Consider the following 16,041-nt stretch of genomic DNA (forward strand, 5'->3'; position numbering starts at 1 on the left):
CCATGAGTAATTTCTCTTTAAATGTTTAAATAAACTAAAATAAAATCAGTTCTATTTAAACTGGTGCTCCTATAAGTTTCAAACAATCACATATTTCACAAAGAAAAGCTCAAAGGGAAGAAACCACCTCTCCTTTATTTTGGCAACTGATAAAACAGATTAAAAAAAATACAGACATAATTCTGCTCAACAGTAGTTTTTAAAAAATGCACATTTTGGTCAGAAAACTGTTGCTGCATACCGGTATATACTAGGCGTAAGTACCCATCTAGTGTGGATATCTCTAAAAAGTAGAAATGAGATTTCAGGAGGAAAACCAACCAATGCCTGAGGCCTTCCTACCTGGGAGAAAGAGACACTGGGCTGGATAGAAGCCATCTCTGAAAAGATGGTTAGTTATAAGGGCAATGCACCAAGATGAAAATGACTCTCTTTATCCTGTCTGTAATTTATGATCACACATGTCCCAATCCCTACAAAGTTTGCCAAACTGAACTACTATATTCATTAGACAACACCATTAAAGTCCCTAATGGGGCATTAACTGCACAGAATGGATAACAACCCAGTGACAACACATTCGATGATTACGACTCAAATCAAAAGACAGTGCTTTCCTTAGAAAGACAAAATGGAAAAACAAACCAATAAACAAATTGCATCTTTTGTCATATCTGGCAAATATACAAAATAACGATATAAATAATCAGATACACTTATTGGCAAGATTTAAATCCACTAAACTGATACCTTTATTGTAACTTCAACATATTCTTATCCTTAAGAAATTATTAGCTGGTCTAGGTATGACAGCTTTGGTTTAAAGTAATAGTACATGGGTGCGCTGGGTGGCTTAATCGGTTAAGTGTCTGACTCTCAATTCTGCTCGTGTCCTGATCTCAGGGTTGTGGGACAGAGCCCCGCGGTAGGCTCCGTGCTCACTGCAGAGTCTACTGAGGTTTCTCCCTCTCTCTCTGCCCTTCCCTCTTGTGCGTTTCCCCCACCAAATAAATAAATAAACCTTTTTAAATAAATAAATACTGGTATAATGAATAAATTCTCCAATTTTTTTTTCCTGTTGGAACAAAAACATACAGTATCTCTGGCATGGCAAGAAAAACATGACAATTAGCAAAATTTGGGGTAATGAGACTACTTCTGTGAATAAAAGTCACCAGTTTGGTGAGCAAGTCACCAACACCAAAGCTCTTCTACTTAGAATCTAAAAGAAGAAATGTAAAAAAAAAGAAGAATGTAAAAACTCCAACAGATAATTATCTTTTGAGAAACCCCACAAAATCAATCCCACATAGAACTACAATAAGAATTCTTTATTTAAAAAAAAAAAGATTTCATTGGTTTTTATTTCTAAAAGAATATGTAACATCCAAACACAAGCAAGTTAGAGTCTTATGCTAATAAAGATGTTTCTATTTTAATAATGATTATAATAACATATTTCTATAATTTTTCTCAGAAAACCTGATGTATCAGATTTGTTGTTATTAAAATATCTATTACTATATAGTATATATAATTGTTATATATTATTATCTCATAAAATAGAAAAATGCAAAGGACTTAGTATTATTGCATAGAATAAAGACAACTCAGTATCTACAAAATAGCTAAGATGACTAGAAGTTAATCAGAGCAATTGCTCCTTACTGAGTACCTCTTTACTACAAGCAAAGAGCTGAAGAATGTACAAATTTCAAGGTTAGTCTATGGATAGCGCTTTTAATAGACAGGGAAGACTAAGAATTACTTTTAAGCACATATTAGTGCTGCCCTTCTGTGAATTAAATAACAAATTAATATAGCTCTTTTTTGCATTGAATTATATTATTTCTCTTGTTGAGAAGAAGATACATACTATTTCTAGCATGGAAAGGAAAGCATGACATCTAGTGGAACTGGGGTAATTACTCTACTTTTCCAAATAAAGGTTCAATACAGCACTACCCACAACCTCTTCTGAGTCTACGTGTAAAAAATAACTCCTCAAACTGCAGCAAAAAGTACCAGTGTTGAGAAACTACAGGAAGTGAATTTTATTATTACCTTTTAATTATTTATTATTCTCATATTTTTTTGCTCCAATAGCAGGAGTGCCAAGCCTTTGCCTTCCTGACAGGGTCTATGACACAGTAACTGTTCCAAAAACACTTTACGACTCAATGTCATGCTTTCCAGTTGAGAGGAAATGGTTTCATATGCTTGTAAAACAAGTGAAACCTAACATCAGTCATACTTAGAAATACTTAATGTGTCTCAAACTTTTGAGAACAAAGCAACTTATATATTAAAAGAAAAAGGCAGGCAGGCAGGCATAAATTTCAGGTATTTCAGATCATCAAAACAAGCTTCTGCCTCAGGCAAGTATTCCGAAAAGTGCTTGAAATCTACAGGACCAAACAGAAATCATTTGAATGGGTCCATTTTCTCCAAATTGCTTTGCCCTTCAGCAAAACTGCACAGTATTCAAGCATTATTATCATATGGGATCTATTCTATTACTACTGATAAACATTTTTAAATTTTGATGCTTCTGGTTCTATCAAATAAGGTGAAAAAAAGGTTGTAAATTCATCTAAAAGGACATCCAGTGTAACTCTATGAGTACATTAGACCCTAGTTCTACACAGACCGCAGTTTAAAAAATCATAGCTATTGGGCCCCCGGCTGGCTTAGTCAGTAGTGGAGCATGGGGCTCTTGATCTCAGGGCTGTGGGTTTGAGCCCCATGCTGGCTACAGAGATTACTTTAAATAATAAATTGGTAAATAAATAAATATATTTTTAAAAAATAAATAAGTAAATCACAGCTATTTTAATCATAACCTTATACTCTGTATACAGTTTTATCTATCCACCATGTAAATTCAAATTTTTTCAGAGATTCAAAATGAAGCACTCGTGCATTCTTTGGAAGTACCATTGTTTCCAAGGTGGAGAGAGAACTTGAATCTTGATCTTGATTGGACATTCTAGATGGTGCCCTCCAAAACTTCAATGAGTCATCTAAACCTGTGACAACAGGAAAACTGTCAACATGAATACAGTCTCCTCCGTATTAAAACATTTAACAGAAAGAATACTTGTTATAGGATACCAGTCAAGAACTTGTTCCAGGAAACCAACCAAGAACTAAGGAAAAAAGTTTGCTTAATTTTTATTATTCTTAGTTAATTTATATATAAATCTTGTTTCACAAAAAATTTTAATGACAATTAATGGAGTTTGCTTGGCTTAATTTAATACAATTTATCAAGACCACTAGCTCCCAAACTTTAATGTGTATAAGAAGCATAAAATGCTTGTTAAAGAAATTTCCTGGGTCCTATTCCCAGAGAGTCTACTCCCCCAAATCAGGGTAAGAGTTGTAATTTTGCATTTAACACAATCACAAAAGATTTGAATATGGTGGTTCAAGAGCCATGCTTTGAGTAACACTGACCCAGAGAAATCCAAACAATGAAATAGGTCACTTTCCTAATAAGGACATTTATTTAAAATTTCAGAAATTTCTGGGGTGCCTGGATGGCTCAGCTGGTTAAACGTCTGACTCTGATTTCAGCTCAGGTCATAATCTCAGGGTGAGGAAATGAAAGCCCACGTCAGGCTCTGTCCTGGGTGTGGAGCCTGCTTCAGATTCTCTCTCTCTCTCTCTCTTCTACGCCCCCTCCACCTCATCCTTCTCTCTCTCTTCCTCTTAAAAAATAAAAATGTTCAAAATCTCCATCAAATGTCATTTTCCACTTAATTCCTTCAAGAACTGAGGTGAAAAGTGAATTAGAAGCTCACACTTAAGTATCTGGGAGTAAAGGAACTATGTATGCAATTCACTCTTAGAATACCTCAGAAAAAAAATATATGTATACATGCATATAAACACATACATATGCATACGCATGGCATAGGGGAACAAATACAGTAAAATGTTAACATTTGAGAACATTCTTGCATTCTTGCACCTCTTCTAGAAGTGTGAAACTATGTCAAGATTTTCAAAAATTACTATTAAAAATTAATTTTAAAAATATAACTTATTTTTTAAAATCATTAAGTTATTATTATGAGACAAAAGTATTTATACATGCTAAGATCACAGAAATCCAAAAGAATCTACAAATAAATATAAGAAGGTTTCAGCAAGATATTTTGATAAATGAGAACCATACCAAAAACAAATAGCTTTTTGATATATTACAAAACAAATTAGAAAATTTAGTAGGAAAAGGTCTCATTCTTGATTGCCTAGGAAGAAAATTCTGAAAAGTTTAAAACATCTAATAGAGAAAAAAACTGTAAAACTTTACTGAAGGGCATGAATAGCTTATTAAACATTAATCAGATGTCAAAATGGTTTCCATGAACAATTTATAACGTAGAAAAACGCTTAGGCAATGTTTAGTGGAAGGAGGGAACAAAAATGCACATAGACATGAACACAATCATGTAAAACAAACAAAAGCTACAGGAGAGAGAAGACTGGAGAAAATCCACCCTGACGTTAACGAAGGTCATGTTTGCATAGTGACGCCCAGAGAAAAGCGTTTTCCTGTGTACTTCCATTATTTTTCAAATATTCTGTAACAAACACATACGTATTCAACAGTTTTTAATAAGTTAGATCTCATAAAAATAAAGATATAATGTACTTACCATTTAAATCGCTGCCTTCTGAAGTTCGATCAAGAGCAGAAAAATTCAAATCAAATGTATACCGTCCCAGGTAACAGTGTTTTACCATCTGATTCAAATGTTCATAAAAATGGCAGTGATATAAAAGAGCCTGAAGGGCAGGTTTTCCTGTTAGTGACAGGCCAGAATCCTCATCATGGACACAGGGGCCCTATAAGAAAAGAAGGAGAGAAGAAGAAAGAGAAACTGATTCATTATGTAGTTTCTTCAAAAAGACCTGCTGTCTGCCCCACATTCCCCTCAGCCAATCAAATGCAACCCAGGTGCTACCAGGACCCTTCCGCCTGCCTCTGTCGCTCCACACTCAAAGCAACCTGACCGAGGGCAAATATTTCATCCTCTCAGTTTTTGCTGCCTAAAAGTCCTCTGAAGGCAGAAGGCTGATCTATCTCTTGAGGAATAAACATTAGTTTACAACGCTTCTATGAAATGCTACAGTTTTAGCCAAGTAATTATATACTCGAGCCACAAATACAATAAAAGCAGTATTTTTCAACCTACACGGAATAAAATAAGTATTTAAATATCTGAAATAATGTGATCCAGTAATTGTGTTCCAAATATTGTTGCACCGATCAACATGCCAGATAAAAATGAAAGCCTCATCACTATCAAGGATAAAACTCGTTTGCCACATTACTTCTCCCTGAATGAATTCTGCCAAGAGAAACATGCAGGCACACATGTCCACACACACACTTCCATCAGGACACTGAGAAGAATCTGCCATTATACGATTTTAATCTCATTGCACTTTTTCCAAACTGTGTTTTGCACTGCTACTCACTACTTTTCCTGGAATATCCAGTGGCAAAAACCAAGCAATCAGGATATGTTTAAAGTTTGCAAAGAATCATGTCACTAGCTTATTTTTGTTTTTGGAAAATGATAAAAGTTATGATTTTTAAAACAGACCATAAGAGAGAGAAATATAAAAGAGAAAAAACAGAAATCTAAGTGCCACAAGGAAAGGTATGGTCCAAACATATTCGAAGTTTATCATTAACTGTGATATTTATGTACAGGTCCCTTTGCTCATGTCTGCTCATCACCAAGGAAAGATGGATGTTAAAACTTACTATCCAGGAAGATAAAATAATTCACAAATGAAAGGTAAAATTAAAACAGTAAGATTATTTCCAGTAACCTTTCTTTTTAAGGATATTGTCATTATAATCAAACCTCTGACTTCATGATTAAATTCCTTTTATGGCCGTGAATTGTTATGGTTGTATTCCAATAAAACTACCTAATACTGTGAACTTACTCTTCATCCATAGAGCAATTTACATATTTAATAAGAAAGAAGGCTATTTAATGAGCAACCAGCACATCGTGCTCCCTGCATAACTTTAAATTTTGAGGTCTAGAAGAAGCAGGTAAAACTTTTCTTGTAAAAGTACAAGAACAGGGTCATATGGCTGTTTGTCAACCACGGTAAATGTTTCAGGCAATGTGGCCCTTTCATGCACTTATTTAATGATCTGGAATGAAATAATTCATCCAAAACCACAGAGTCAATCCTAACATCCATATCTTCAAACTCTTCTATCTTTTAGGCAACTTATAACATTCTAAATGTAGAAAACATCTCAAATATACAGAAGATTTACAACAGTTGCTTAACATCACAAAGTAAAGCCTTCACTATAATAATTCAGGGAAGGAATTAACAATCAAGATGAGAATTATAAGTAATTCAGCTAAGTTTACTAGCTTAGTTCCAACTAAACAGTCTTCAATAAGCCAATAAAATAAAATGATTAAACAAAGTAGAACAAATACTACCTTTTTAAATATATTTCATAATGATGCCCACAAAAATTTTTAAATTTTGTTACAGACCACATAAAATTTTTACTTTTGTAAAATTATACCTATAAAAAAAAATCATACTTATCTTTCTAGATGAGTTACACCACAGTCTTAGAATTCATGAAGGCTTAATAAAAATAGGTGAAAGAATATAAGCTATATAAATCTCAAAAACAAGCCCTTCAAGAGCTCTCATTAAATCTACTCGTTCTTTACTCTGTAAAGGTCTGCTGAGGCTGAAGTTTATACCAACTGCTAGAAGGAAAGGTATATTACAGACTAGCTGTCTTCTAAAATCCACCTTTTTGGGGTGCCTTGGTGGCTCAGTTGGTTAAGTGACTCTTGATTTTGGCTCAGGTCAAGATCTCAGAGTTGTGAGATCGAGCCCCATGTCGGACTCCACACGCTGTGGAGAGTATGCTTGTCCCTCTCTCTTTTCTGCTCCTCCCCCCGCTAATAAGTAAAATCTTTTAAAAAATAATAAATGAATGAATGAGTAAGTAAATAAATAAATAAATAAATCTACCTTTTCTTCAGTTATAAGTATTTCTAAAGTAAGGGAGAAATTATACATAAGGGATGTAGAACTAGAGTAACGACTCTCCAAGTATAGATAATTATCTTAGTGATAAAGAATCATTAACATAATCCTTCAGTTAGTACACAGATAGTCCCTGACTTACAATGGTTCAACCTGCAATTTTTCAACTTTATAATGGAGCAAAGTGATATGTGTTCAGTAAAAACTATTTCAAACTTTGAATTTTGATCTCTTCCCCGGCTGGTGATATGCAGTAACATATTCTCATGATGCTGGGCGGCAGTAGCCAGCCACAGCTCCTAGTTAGCCAGTGAGCACAAGGGTAAACGACCATTCTGTTTTTCACTTTCATTCTAATATTCAATGAACTACAGGAGATATTCAACACTTTATTATCAAACAGACTTTGTGTAGATGATTTTGTCCAACTGCAGGCTAATGTAAGCATTCTGAGCACATTTAAGGTAGGCATGGCTAATCTCTGACATTCAATAGGCATATTAAATGCATTTTCAACTTATAATATTTTTAATTTAACAGTGAGTTTACTGGGACATAACCCCATTGTAAGTTAAGGAATATTTATATTTTTAAAGTTCATTTTTTTCTCTGGTCCTTATGAATATAGAAAGAAAAGATTTAGAAAATAATGATACAAAATAAGCCATAATAAGAGATGTTAACTTTATTTATTTATTTATCTATCTATCTATTTATTTTATTTTTGGAGATGTTGACTTTAAAATTCCATCTACTTAGTAAGGTTTCAGAACCTATTTCTGGTGGGAGGGCGGGGGTGGTGCCTGGCTGGCTCAGTCGGAAGAACATACAACTCTTGATCTTGGGGCTGTGAATTTGAACCCCATGTTGGCTGTAGAGATTACTTAAATAAAAACTTAAAAAAAAAAAAAAAAAAGAAAGAAAGAAAGAAAAAGGAGCCCCTGGGTGGCTCAGTGAGTTAAGTGTCAGACTCTTGGTTTTGGCTGAAGTCATGATCTCAGGGTGGTAGGATCGAGCCTGTGCTGGGCTCTACACTCAGCATGGAGTCCGCTCAAGATTCTTTCCCCCTCCCCGCCACCCTGCCTGCGTGCTCTCTCTCTCTCTCAAATAAATAATAAAATCTTTAAAAAAACAAACAAACAAACTGTTTTTTTCCTTTGGCTATAAATCAGTGTGAGAATATTGCAGCCTACCAAGATCGAATACGTTAAATTAATTCTGATATGAACGAAGGATTAATATCCCAGAAAAAAAAGACTAAGAGGTAAAACTATAAAAGATAAGGAAATAAAATCAATTCAAGGGACTTTATATGGGACTCATACAATATGTGGAATGACAGAACAAAGGAAAAAGAAAAGTCATTTTTAAATTAAATAAAAATAGGGGTGCATGGGTGGCTCAATCAGTTAAACAACCGAATCTTGATTTCTGCTCAGGTCATGATCTAGAGTCCTGGGATCAAGCCCCAAATAAGGGTGCATGCTCAGCAGGAGTCCACTTGAGGATTCTCTCTCCCTCTTTGTCCCTCCCCCTGCTTGCGCACAAGCATGCGTACTTTCTCTTGCACAGGCGCTAAAATAAATGAATCTTTAAAAAAATAAAAATAAAAATGAAAATATGTGTCAGAGCCAAAAGATACAGTACATCTATGTCTTCAAATTAAGAAGCTTAATGAGCTTAATTGCAAGAGCAATGAAAAAAGATACAAATCCATAAAATTCAAGGACATCAAAGATAAAAGGAGGATGATAAATGAAAAAGTTGGCCATAAAGAGGTAAAAAAAGCAAGCTGGGTGTCCAATTTCTCATCAGCAGTATAGGATGTTAGAAAACAATGGAGCAAAATTCCTGTGAGGAATGATTTCAACCTATGTGGTAACTACCCAAACTACTGGAGTACAATTTAAATACATTTTCAAAAACACAAGAACTCATCAAGTTTCTTGCTCATGCACTTGTTTTTAGGTAGGAGTATGATCATTTTGAAGATCCTTTCTCTTCAAGAAAGGATCCTAACTGAAAAAAAAAAGGATGACTAAGAGTTTAAAAAAAACATTAGATATAATATAGACTCACAATTTAAAAAATTATTAAATAGACACTCCATAGGAAAAAATTCACCCAAACCACTTTTTTTAATTATACACATACACAAACAGCTATGTTTGTATACATACAATATATACATAAATATCAGAAAATGTTTCTTCTGAGCACCAGAGAAATCACAGCCCCGGATGAAGAGATACAGAAGTATAATCACAGCCCTGTAAGTGGCTGTGTAGTAAATTACTAGTTTTCAATTTTTAGAATCCATTTATAGATAAATCGAGGTTGCAAAGAGAATATAAATGTCATCACCATTCACAAAATAAAAGATAAAACTGACAAAGATCAGCAGAAGTAAAAGGATAGGGACATCCTAGCCACAACTTCCTTACCTTCTAAATGGTAGGGATGGAGAAATCATCCACAGGTAACAAGATCAGAAACAGCAGGTGGAGAAACTAAGTTTGGTAACAGAACTAAATTGGCAGGACATTACTTAAATGAGCTAACTCCTGCATCAACACAGTAAAGGAATAAAGATTATTGCAAACTACTATTTAGAGATATGAAAGCAACTACCTGAAGAATTAAAATCAGTAGGAGGTAAAGCTGTCTCTGTGAATGAAGAGATGCAGTAAAGTTCATTATAAGCCTTAATGGTTGTTTTAACTATACATATTTATTATTATTTTTAAAATTCTTCTAAAAATTCAAACAAATCATTCAAAATATTTTTAAGTTCTCAAAGAATATCAAATCTGGAATATTATTTTTTTATTCAATTTATTTTACCTAAGCATTAAGCATGGATCCCCATTCTCCACCTGCCAAAGCTTCCTAGTAGCAATGGCATGTTAGCAACACAGCTTTACCCAGGGCAGTAGTGCCAAGCCCAGCATGTGTACAAAAGATGATCTGACTCAGGCTTTCCACAGATGACTAATAGTAGAAGGTCCATAACAATGAAGCTTTTTATGTATGCATAAGGCTTCGCTCTACAGATTCATCAGTAATTGATGGGGCTGTCTTCTGGCATAGTGGGGAAATCAGCATGGTCTCACTGCTCTTTCTCGGCATGTCTTTATCCCTACCAGACTTGCCCTCAGGTGAGTGCTGGGGCTGCCAGATCATCTGCAAAACGGCCAGGGAGAGCTGAGAAGGACAGTATGCAAAGGAAGAAAACTCTTCAAATCACCAGGTATGATTATAAGTAAGTATGCATAGAAAAGAGCAAATTAATTATGTCATAAAACACTCCAATTAATTTGAAAACATTGTTCTCAAGGATGCAATAAGCTATAATATTAATTTAAAAACATATATTTTACTCCTGGTGTCCCAGTACTAAAATACCCATTAAGCTGTGGTTCAAAAGGAAGCAAAAGAGAAGCAAAATAAAAATCACATTTAAGAGCAGAGAATAGGGGCACCTGGCTGGTTTAGCGGGTAAGCAAACAACTCTCAACCTTAGGGTTGTGGGTTCGAGCCCCATGCTGAGTGTAGATATTACTTAAAATCTTTAAAAAAAAAAAAAAAGGACTAAAGAATATTTTCAAGTTGAAAAAAGAATTATTTTGATATGTAACAGATAGAAAAAACTCCTCTAATATAATACAAAGACTGGAAAAAATGACCCTAGTTACATAAGAAATCCCTAACTACATATAAATTATGAATATAGATAGATACAATGATATTGCTTCTCTGATACCAAGTATTTATTGTTTTATGAAATCAATACTCATAATGATTCATGATGAACACCTTAAAAGATGAAAAACATGTACTGGTAGTTATCACATCAAATACAGAAATGATACATATTGTAACTATAAATGAGTCAGCGATCCATCTAAAACAGACACATAAAGACACACGCAGAGAGTTTCCACTATGAATGCATGGAAGCAATGACTCCTTCCCCCTGCTCAGAAACAATGAACATATTTAGAACCCAGATCTCATTTCTAAATACCATTCTCCATTAAAAGATCACGGCTCTCTGAGCAAATGTCTGATTCCGGGCTGGGGCTGCTTGCTACACCAGAAAATAGGGAAGTGCTCAAAGACTGAAGAAAACACATTAAAGGGACAAACTATTCTTCATGAGGGGGCTCCACCTAGTCAAATCTGGAACAATTTGAATATCTAAATAAATTAGGATTGAAACAGGCTATAACTCATAAGACAAAGAACCTTCTTTATTCATTAAATAAATAAATGAAGTAAACAAATAAAGGGGGGAGAAATGAAAGCTCTAACAGAAAATGTAGTAAATGGAGAAAGAAGGACAGAATTAGAAAGTCACTATCTGGCAACCATTGTTTCAGACAAGACAAGAATCACAAGAATTCAGACAAGAGTCGCAAATGGAAGCTAAAACTAGAGGAAGAAAGTTGATGAGAAACAGGTATTAATACAATCTCAGAGTGTCTTCCCACAAGTTACAACTGTAACTCCACCCGAAGGAAACAAGCAGACTCTACCTTAAACATGTAAGCAAAGTCAGTATCCCCAGTAATGGGACAAAGAGATGATCCTGTCTCCAGATACAATGTACTAACAAGAATACATCAATTCTATGCTTTTCGGGCAAAAAATGTATAACCTGAATCTGATCATGAGAGCAGATAAACTTAAAAGAATATTACAAAAACTAAATAGCCTGTACTCTCCAAAAATGCTAAGGTCATAAATGTTAAAGATTCAGGACCTATTTTAGAAGAAAGAAACAAAATGGATATGACACCTGTCTGTAACATGTATTTCTGATCTTAGATCTTTACTAGGGTGGCGTTATTTCTTTCTTTCCTATGAAGGACAATAGTAGGACAACTGGGAAAATTTGAATAATTACCTAACTTTAATAATTACTATGATAATTTTATATGAGAATGACCTCATTTTTAGGCAATTCACACTTAAGCGTTTAGGGAAAAAAGAAGAATTATGCCTGCAACTCTCAACAGTTCAGAGAAAAGACACTAGCAGAGAGAGCGAAGGCAAACTTGGTATAACTGTAATATATGGGGAGTCTGGGTAAAAGGTATACAAAAATTGTACTGTTTCTGCAGCTTTCACAGAAGACTAATTTTTTTTCAAAATAAATTAAAAAAAATAAAATACACATAGACCATTCAAAGTCCTATCAAAATGTGGAAAGGAACTAAAGCATAAACAAGTGTACTTAACCACAAACTGACAACTCACTATACGTAAGTGCATGAAATTATCTTTACATTTAAATGTGTGATAATATTCAAGTGGAAAAAACAACTTTAATATTATAAAAAGTATGCATAAGTTGCCATGATTCTCCATAAAATATTATAGCAAAGTTCCCTGGGTACATGTTTGGTCTCTCCCATAGGCCATAAGCCCTGGAGAATTAAATCTGATTAGGTACATGTGAACCCCCAAAACTGAGGTGCTCAACAAATGTTTACACAAATGAAGTCTAACAAACTACATTGATAATCCCTATCTAGTCAATAAATTTGTTATATTTAACTCTAAAATCCCATCCTGGTTATTAAAGTTGCAGGGATACGGATTTGTGATAATGGTTCTCAAACTAAACCCAGCAACAGAATCTTCCCCACGCCAGAGTACTGAATCCAAGTCACTCTGTAGAGACCTGGTTTACAAGACAAGGGAGAGCTGGGAGCAGGACAGTCTGAAGCCTGAAGGACAATGATTCTGTTTCCTCTGCCTGGGGAGGCGGAAGCCTTGAAGAAGGGAAGACAATACTGGTCTTCAGAGGCACAGCTCTTGAGGGGCGCCTGCCTGGCTCAGTTGGTTGAGCCGCCAGCTCTTGACTTCAGCTCGGGTCATCAACACAGAATCCTGGGACAGAGCCCGATGTCCAGCTCTGTGCTCAGCGGGCCATCTGCTAGAGGATTGATTCTACCTCTCTTCCTCTCCCAATGCCCTTCCCCCTACACATATGGACACGTGCTCTCTCTTTAATAAATAAATCTTTAAAAAAAACAAAAAACAGTGCTATGAAGCACACCAGGCCTGATGCACCAAAAACTGAGTTCTTGTTGCAGCAGGAGCCAGGGTTTCAGGCCCGAATGAAGGTGCTGGGTGCTGAGTGAAACTGCACTGAAGTCAGGCCCCTTCTCTCCCCCTGCTCCTGGTCCCTGCCCATACCCACTACATTTCTGTATCCATGCAACAGTAAGTGGGGAATCATGCTAAAAAACTTAAGACCTGATTTTTAACTTTATTTACTTAGCAAAATCATTATGTACTAGCAAAGACTAATGAATCACTATCATGTCTGGGGCGAGGGCTGATAGAAACATTTAAAAAATATATGAAAAATATGGTCACATATATTCTACACAGAAAGATTAAGTGGTAAGAAGTAAGGCAAGGCAGGGGCTCCTGAGTGGCTCAGTTGGCTAAGTGTCTGCCTATGGCTCAGGTCATAGAGGCTTCTCCCTCTCACTCTCCCTCTGTACTTTCCCCCTATCTCTCTCACACTCTCTTTCAAATTAAATAAATAAGATCTTAAAAAAAAAAAAAAGTGGGCAAGGCAATAAAGTTAATATATGAAAAAGAATCTAAATTATTGATATAGATAATGCTGATTAGAGGGAATTAAAATGGATTATATGGTTTACTGAGAGTATTTTTTTTTTTTTAAGATTTTATTTATTCATTTGACAGAGATCACAAGTAGGCAGAGAGGCAGGCAGAGAGAGAGGAAAAAGCAGGCTCCCTGCCGAGCAGAGAGCCCGATGCGGGGCTCGATCCCAGGACTCTGGGATCATGACCTGAGCTGAAAGCAGAGGCCTTAACCCACTGAGCCACCCAGGTGCCCCTACTGAGAGTATTTTTTAATAAATACTTTTTAAAATTAAAATGTTTTAAGTGATTTATGCCTCATCTTGTTCCAGAAAAGATTAAAGGCCTATTGCAAGGAAAGGTAAATTATAACATGATAGTAAAAGTATAACAGGGATGAAAGAAAGAAAAAGAAGGGTATGAAAATACCGAACCAGGAATAGAGCCAAAAAACATATATACAGATAAGCCACATTGGATAGGAAGGCTCTAAACTTTCTAGCACTCAGCAATAAAAGGAAAACCAAGGAGTTACATTATTTGTACATACGAATTATTACCACTCAGAAGTACAATTGCAGATACTGACATGAAATAGGAATTTATTCTGGATGTGTAGGGAAAGAATTTGGGAAGGCATAGTAATCACAAAAAGAACACTGCAGAATGCCCAGTGGAGCAACAGTACAGAGAATATCAACTTGGACTTCAGCCATCAAAACAAAGTGCAAAGCAGTAAAAGAAGTTCTCTTTGTAAAACATAATTAATGAAATACCTATCTCAATCAAAATAACATATTTACAATGCTTCTAGATACTGGTGTTACTTCCTGCTCTATCCTCAAAATACTGTGAAATATATATAAAGACAAGCAAATAAAACTTTTCTTAAAGATTTTATTTATTTACTTGACAGAGAGAGGTCACAAGTAGGCATAGAGACAGGCAGAGAGTAGGGGGGAAACGGGCTCCCCACTGAGCAGAGAGCCCGAGATCTCAACCTGAGCTGAAGGCAGAGGCTTAACCCACTGAGCCACCAGGCGCTCTAAAACATTCTTTTGAATAAGATTATTCATCATTCTACCAAAGACAGTTCTGGTCTGGATTTGTAGCACATTCTTTCTAAATATAATAAACTGGCAAAGGCCACAACCTCTTGGAGATTATAAAATTCCATCGAAGTATTTGAAGACTATTTTTCTTCCTTCTTGGAACAGCTGTTTTCACTTTGGGATGTAAAGTACCACTAAACTTAAAAAAAAAAAGGCGGGGGGACAAATATGAAACTATCAGCTCGTTACGGTGCTAAATAAGGACAGTTACCATGAACGGGTGCCGGGGGGCTCCGTGGGGTGAGCCGCTGCCTTCGGCTCAGGTCGTGATCTCAGGGTCCTGGGATGGAGCCCCACACTGGGCTCCCTGCTCAGCCGGAAGCCTGCTTCTCCCTCTCCCTCTGCCTGCCACCATGCCTACTTGTGATCCCTTTCTCTTGTTCTCTCTCTTTGTCAAATAAATTAAATCTTAAAAAAAAAATAAAGCACTATTTTCAATGTTTTAGTAGAAAATTAATTCTGTGATAAAGAAGTGGAGAATAATAAAACCAAAAGCTGCAGTAAGCATGTCATTAGCAACAAAAACGAACTGTATGGTATTGAACTTGCGAAAGAAAAACAGGAAAATCTATATATGCTTCTATATTTTAATAAAATGTCCCAAAAGCTTTAATAGAACCCAGAAGTAGTATTACTCTTGCTTTCATATTATATTTATTCATTGGCATTATATTACCAACCATATAAAACACAAGTGTCACTAGTTTAACAATGGGACTAGAGATGATTTGTATTTGAGCCAAAAAAACCACATTTTAAAATCTAGTTATTGGATGACAAAAATCAAACTACTACACTATTAACATAAATATTAATCCTGTACATTCCCTCCAGTTTTGTCTCCTTTATTATAGTACAGACTATGGATAATCAACCACTATCAGAAGACAATGTTAAACAAATTAGAGGAACAAGTAGAAAAGTGGCCAGGATACTCCGTAACTAGCAGGGTTAAGTTGGTACATCAGCTATCGAAAACGGCCTTCTGAGAGTAAAATGAGATGTGGGCCTAGACCTGGATCCAGGCTTCAGGTCTCTGCCTGGAAAGCTGCCCTCATAGCAGGCTCAACTGAGTTTAGCAATTCCTCCAAAGATACATTCTAGTGGAAAAAGGGAAAGAAATCTTGGATTTGTCTAGGATCCTGGAGAGTGAGATGTAGCAATGTAACTGATAAATATACAGAGAGAAAGCACATCTCTTATCTCCCCAGTGGCAACACTTTTCTATTCTCCAAATCAT

At 35.6% G+C, this 16,041-nt stretch overlaps 1 protein-coding gene across 5 annotated transcripts in view; it reads right to left on the minus strand.

Moving 5' to 3' along the window:
• Window positions 1-16,041, minus strand: part of RTTN (rotatin) — a 154,435-nt gene that overhangs the window by 53,958 nt on the left and 84,436 nt on the right. For all 5 annotated transcript variants that reach the window (XM_013052790.2, XM_004745627.3, XM_045085211.1 and 2 more), the window contains 2 exons: window positions 4,668-4,857; window positions 2,938-3,029 (listed from right to left, as the gene is read on the minus strand). In XM_013052790.2, coding sequence (XP_012908244.1) covers window positions 2,938-3,029; window positions 4,668-4,857 — 282 coding nt within the window. The remainder of the gene's footprint in view (window positions 1-2,937; window positions 3,030-4,667; window positions 4,858-16,041) is intronic.

Source organism: Mustela putorius, unplaced genomic scaffold, assembly GCF_011764305.1.
Source record: "Mustela putorius furo isolate JIRA1106 unplaced genomic scaffold, ASM1176430v1.1 tig00000835_pilon_pilon_pilon, whole genome shotgun sequence".
NCBI classification, from domain to species: domain Eukaryota; kingdom Metazoa; phylum Chordata; class Mammalia; order Carnivora; family Mustelidae; genus Mustela; species Mustela putorius.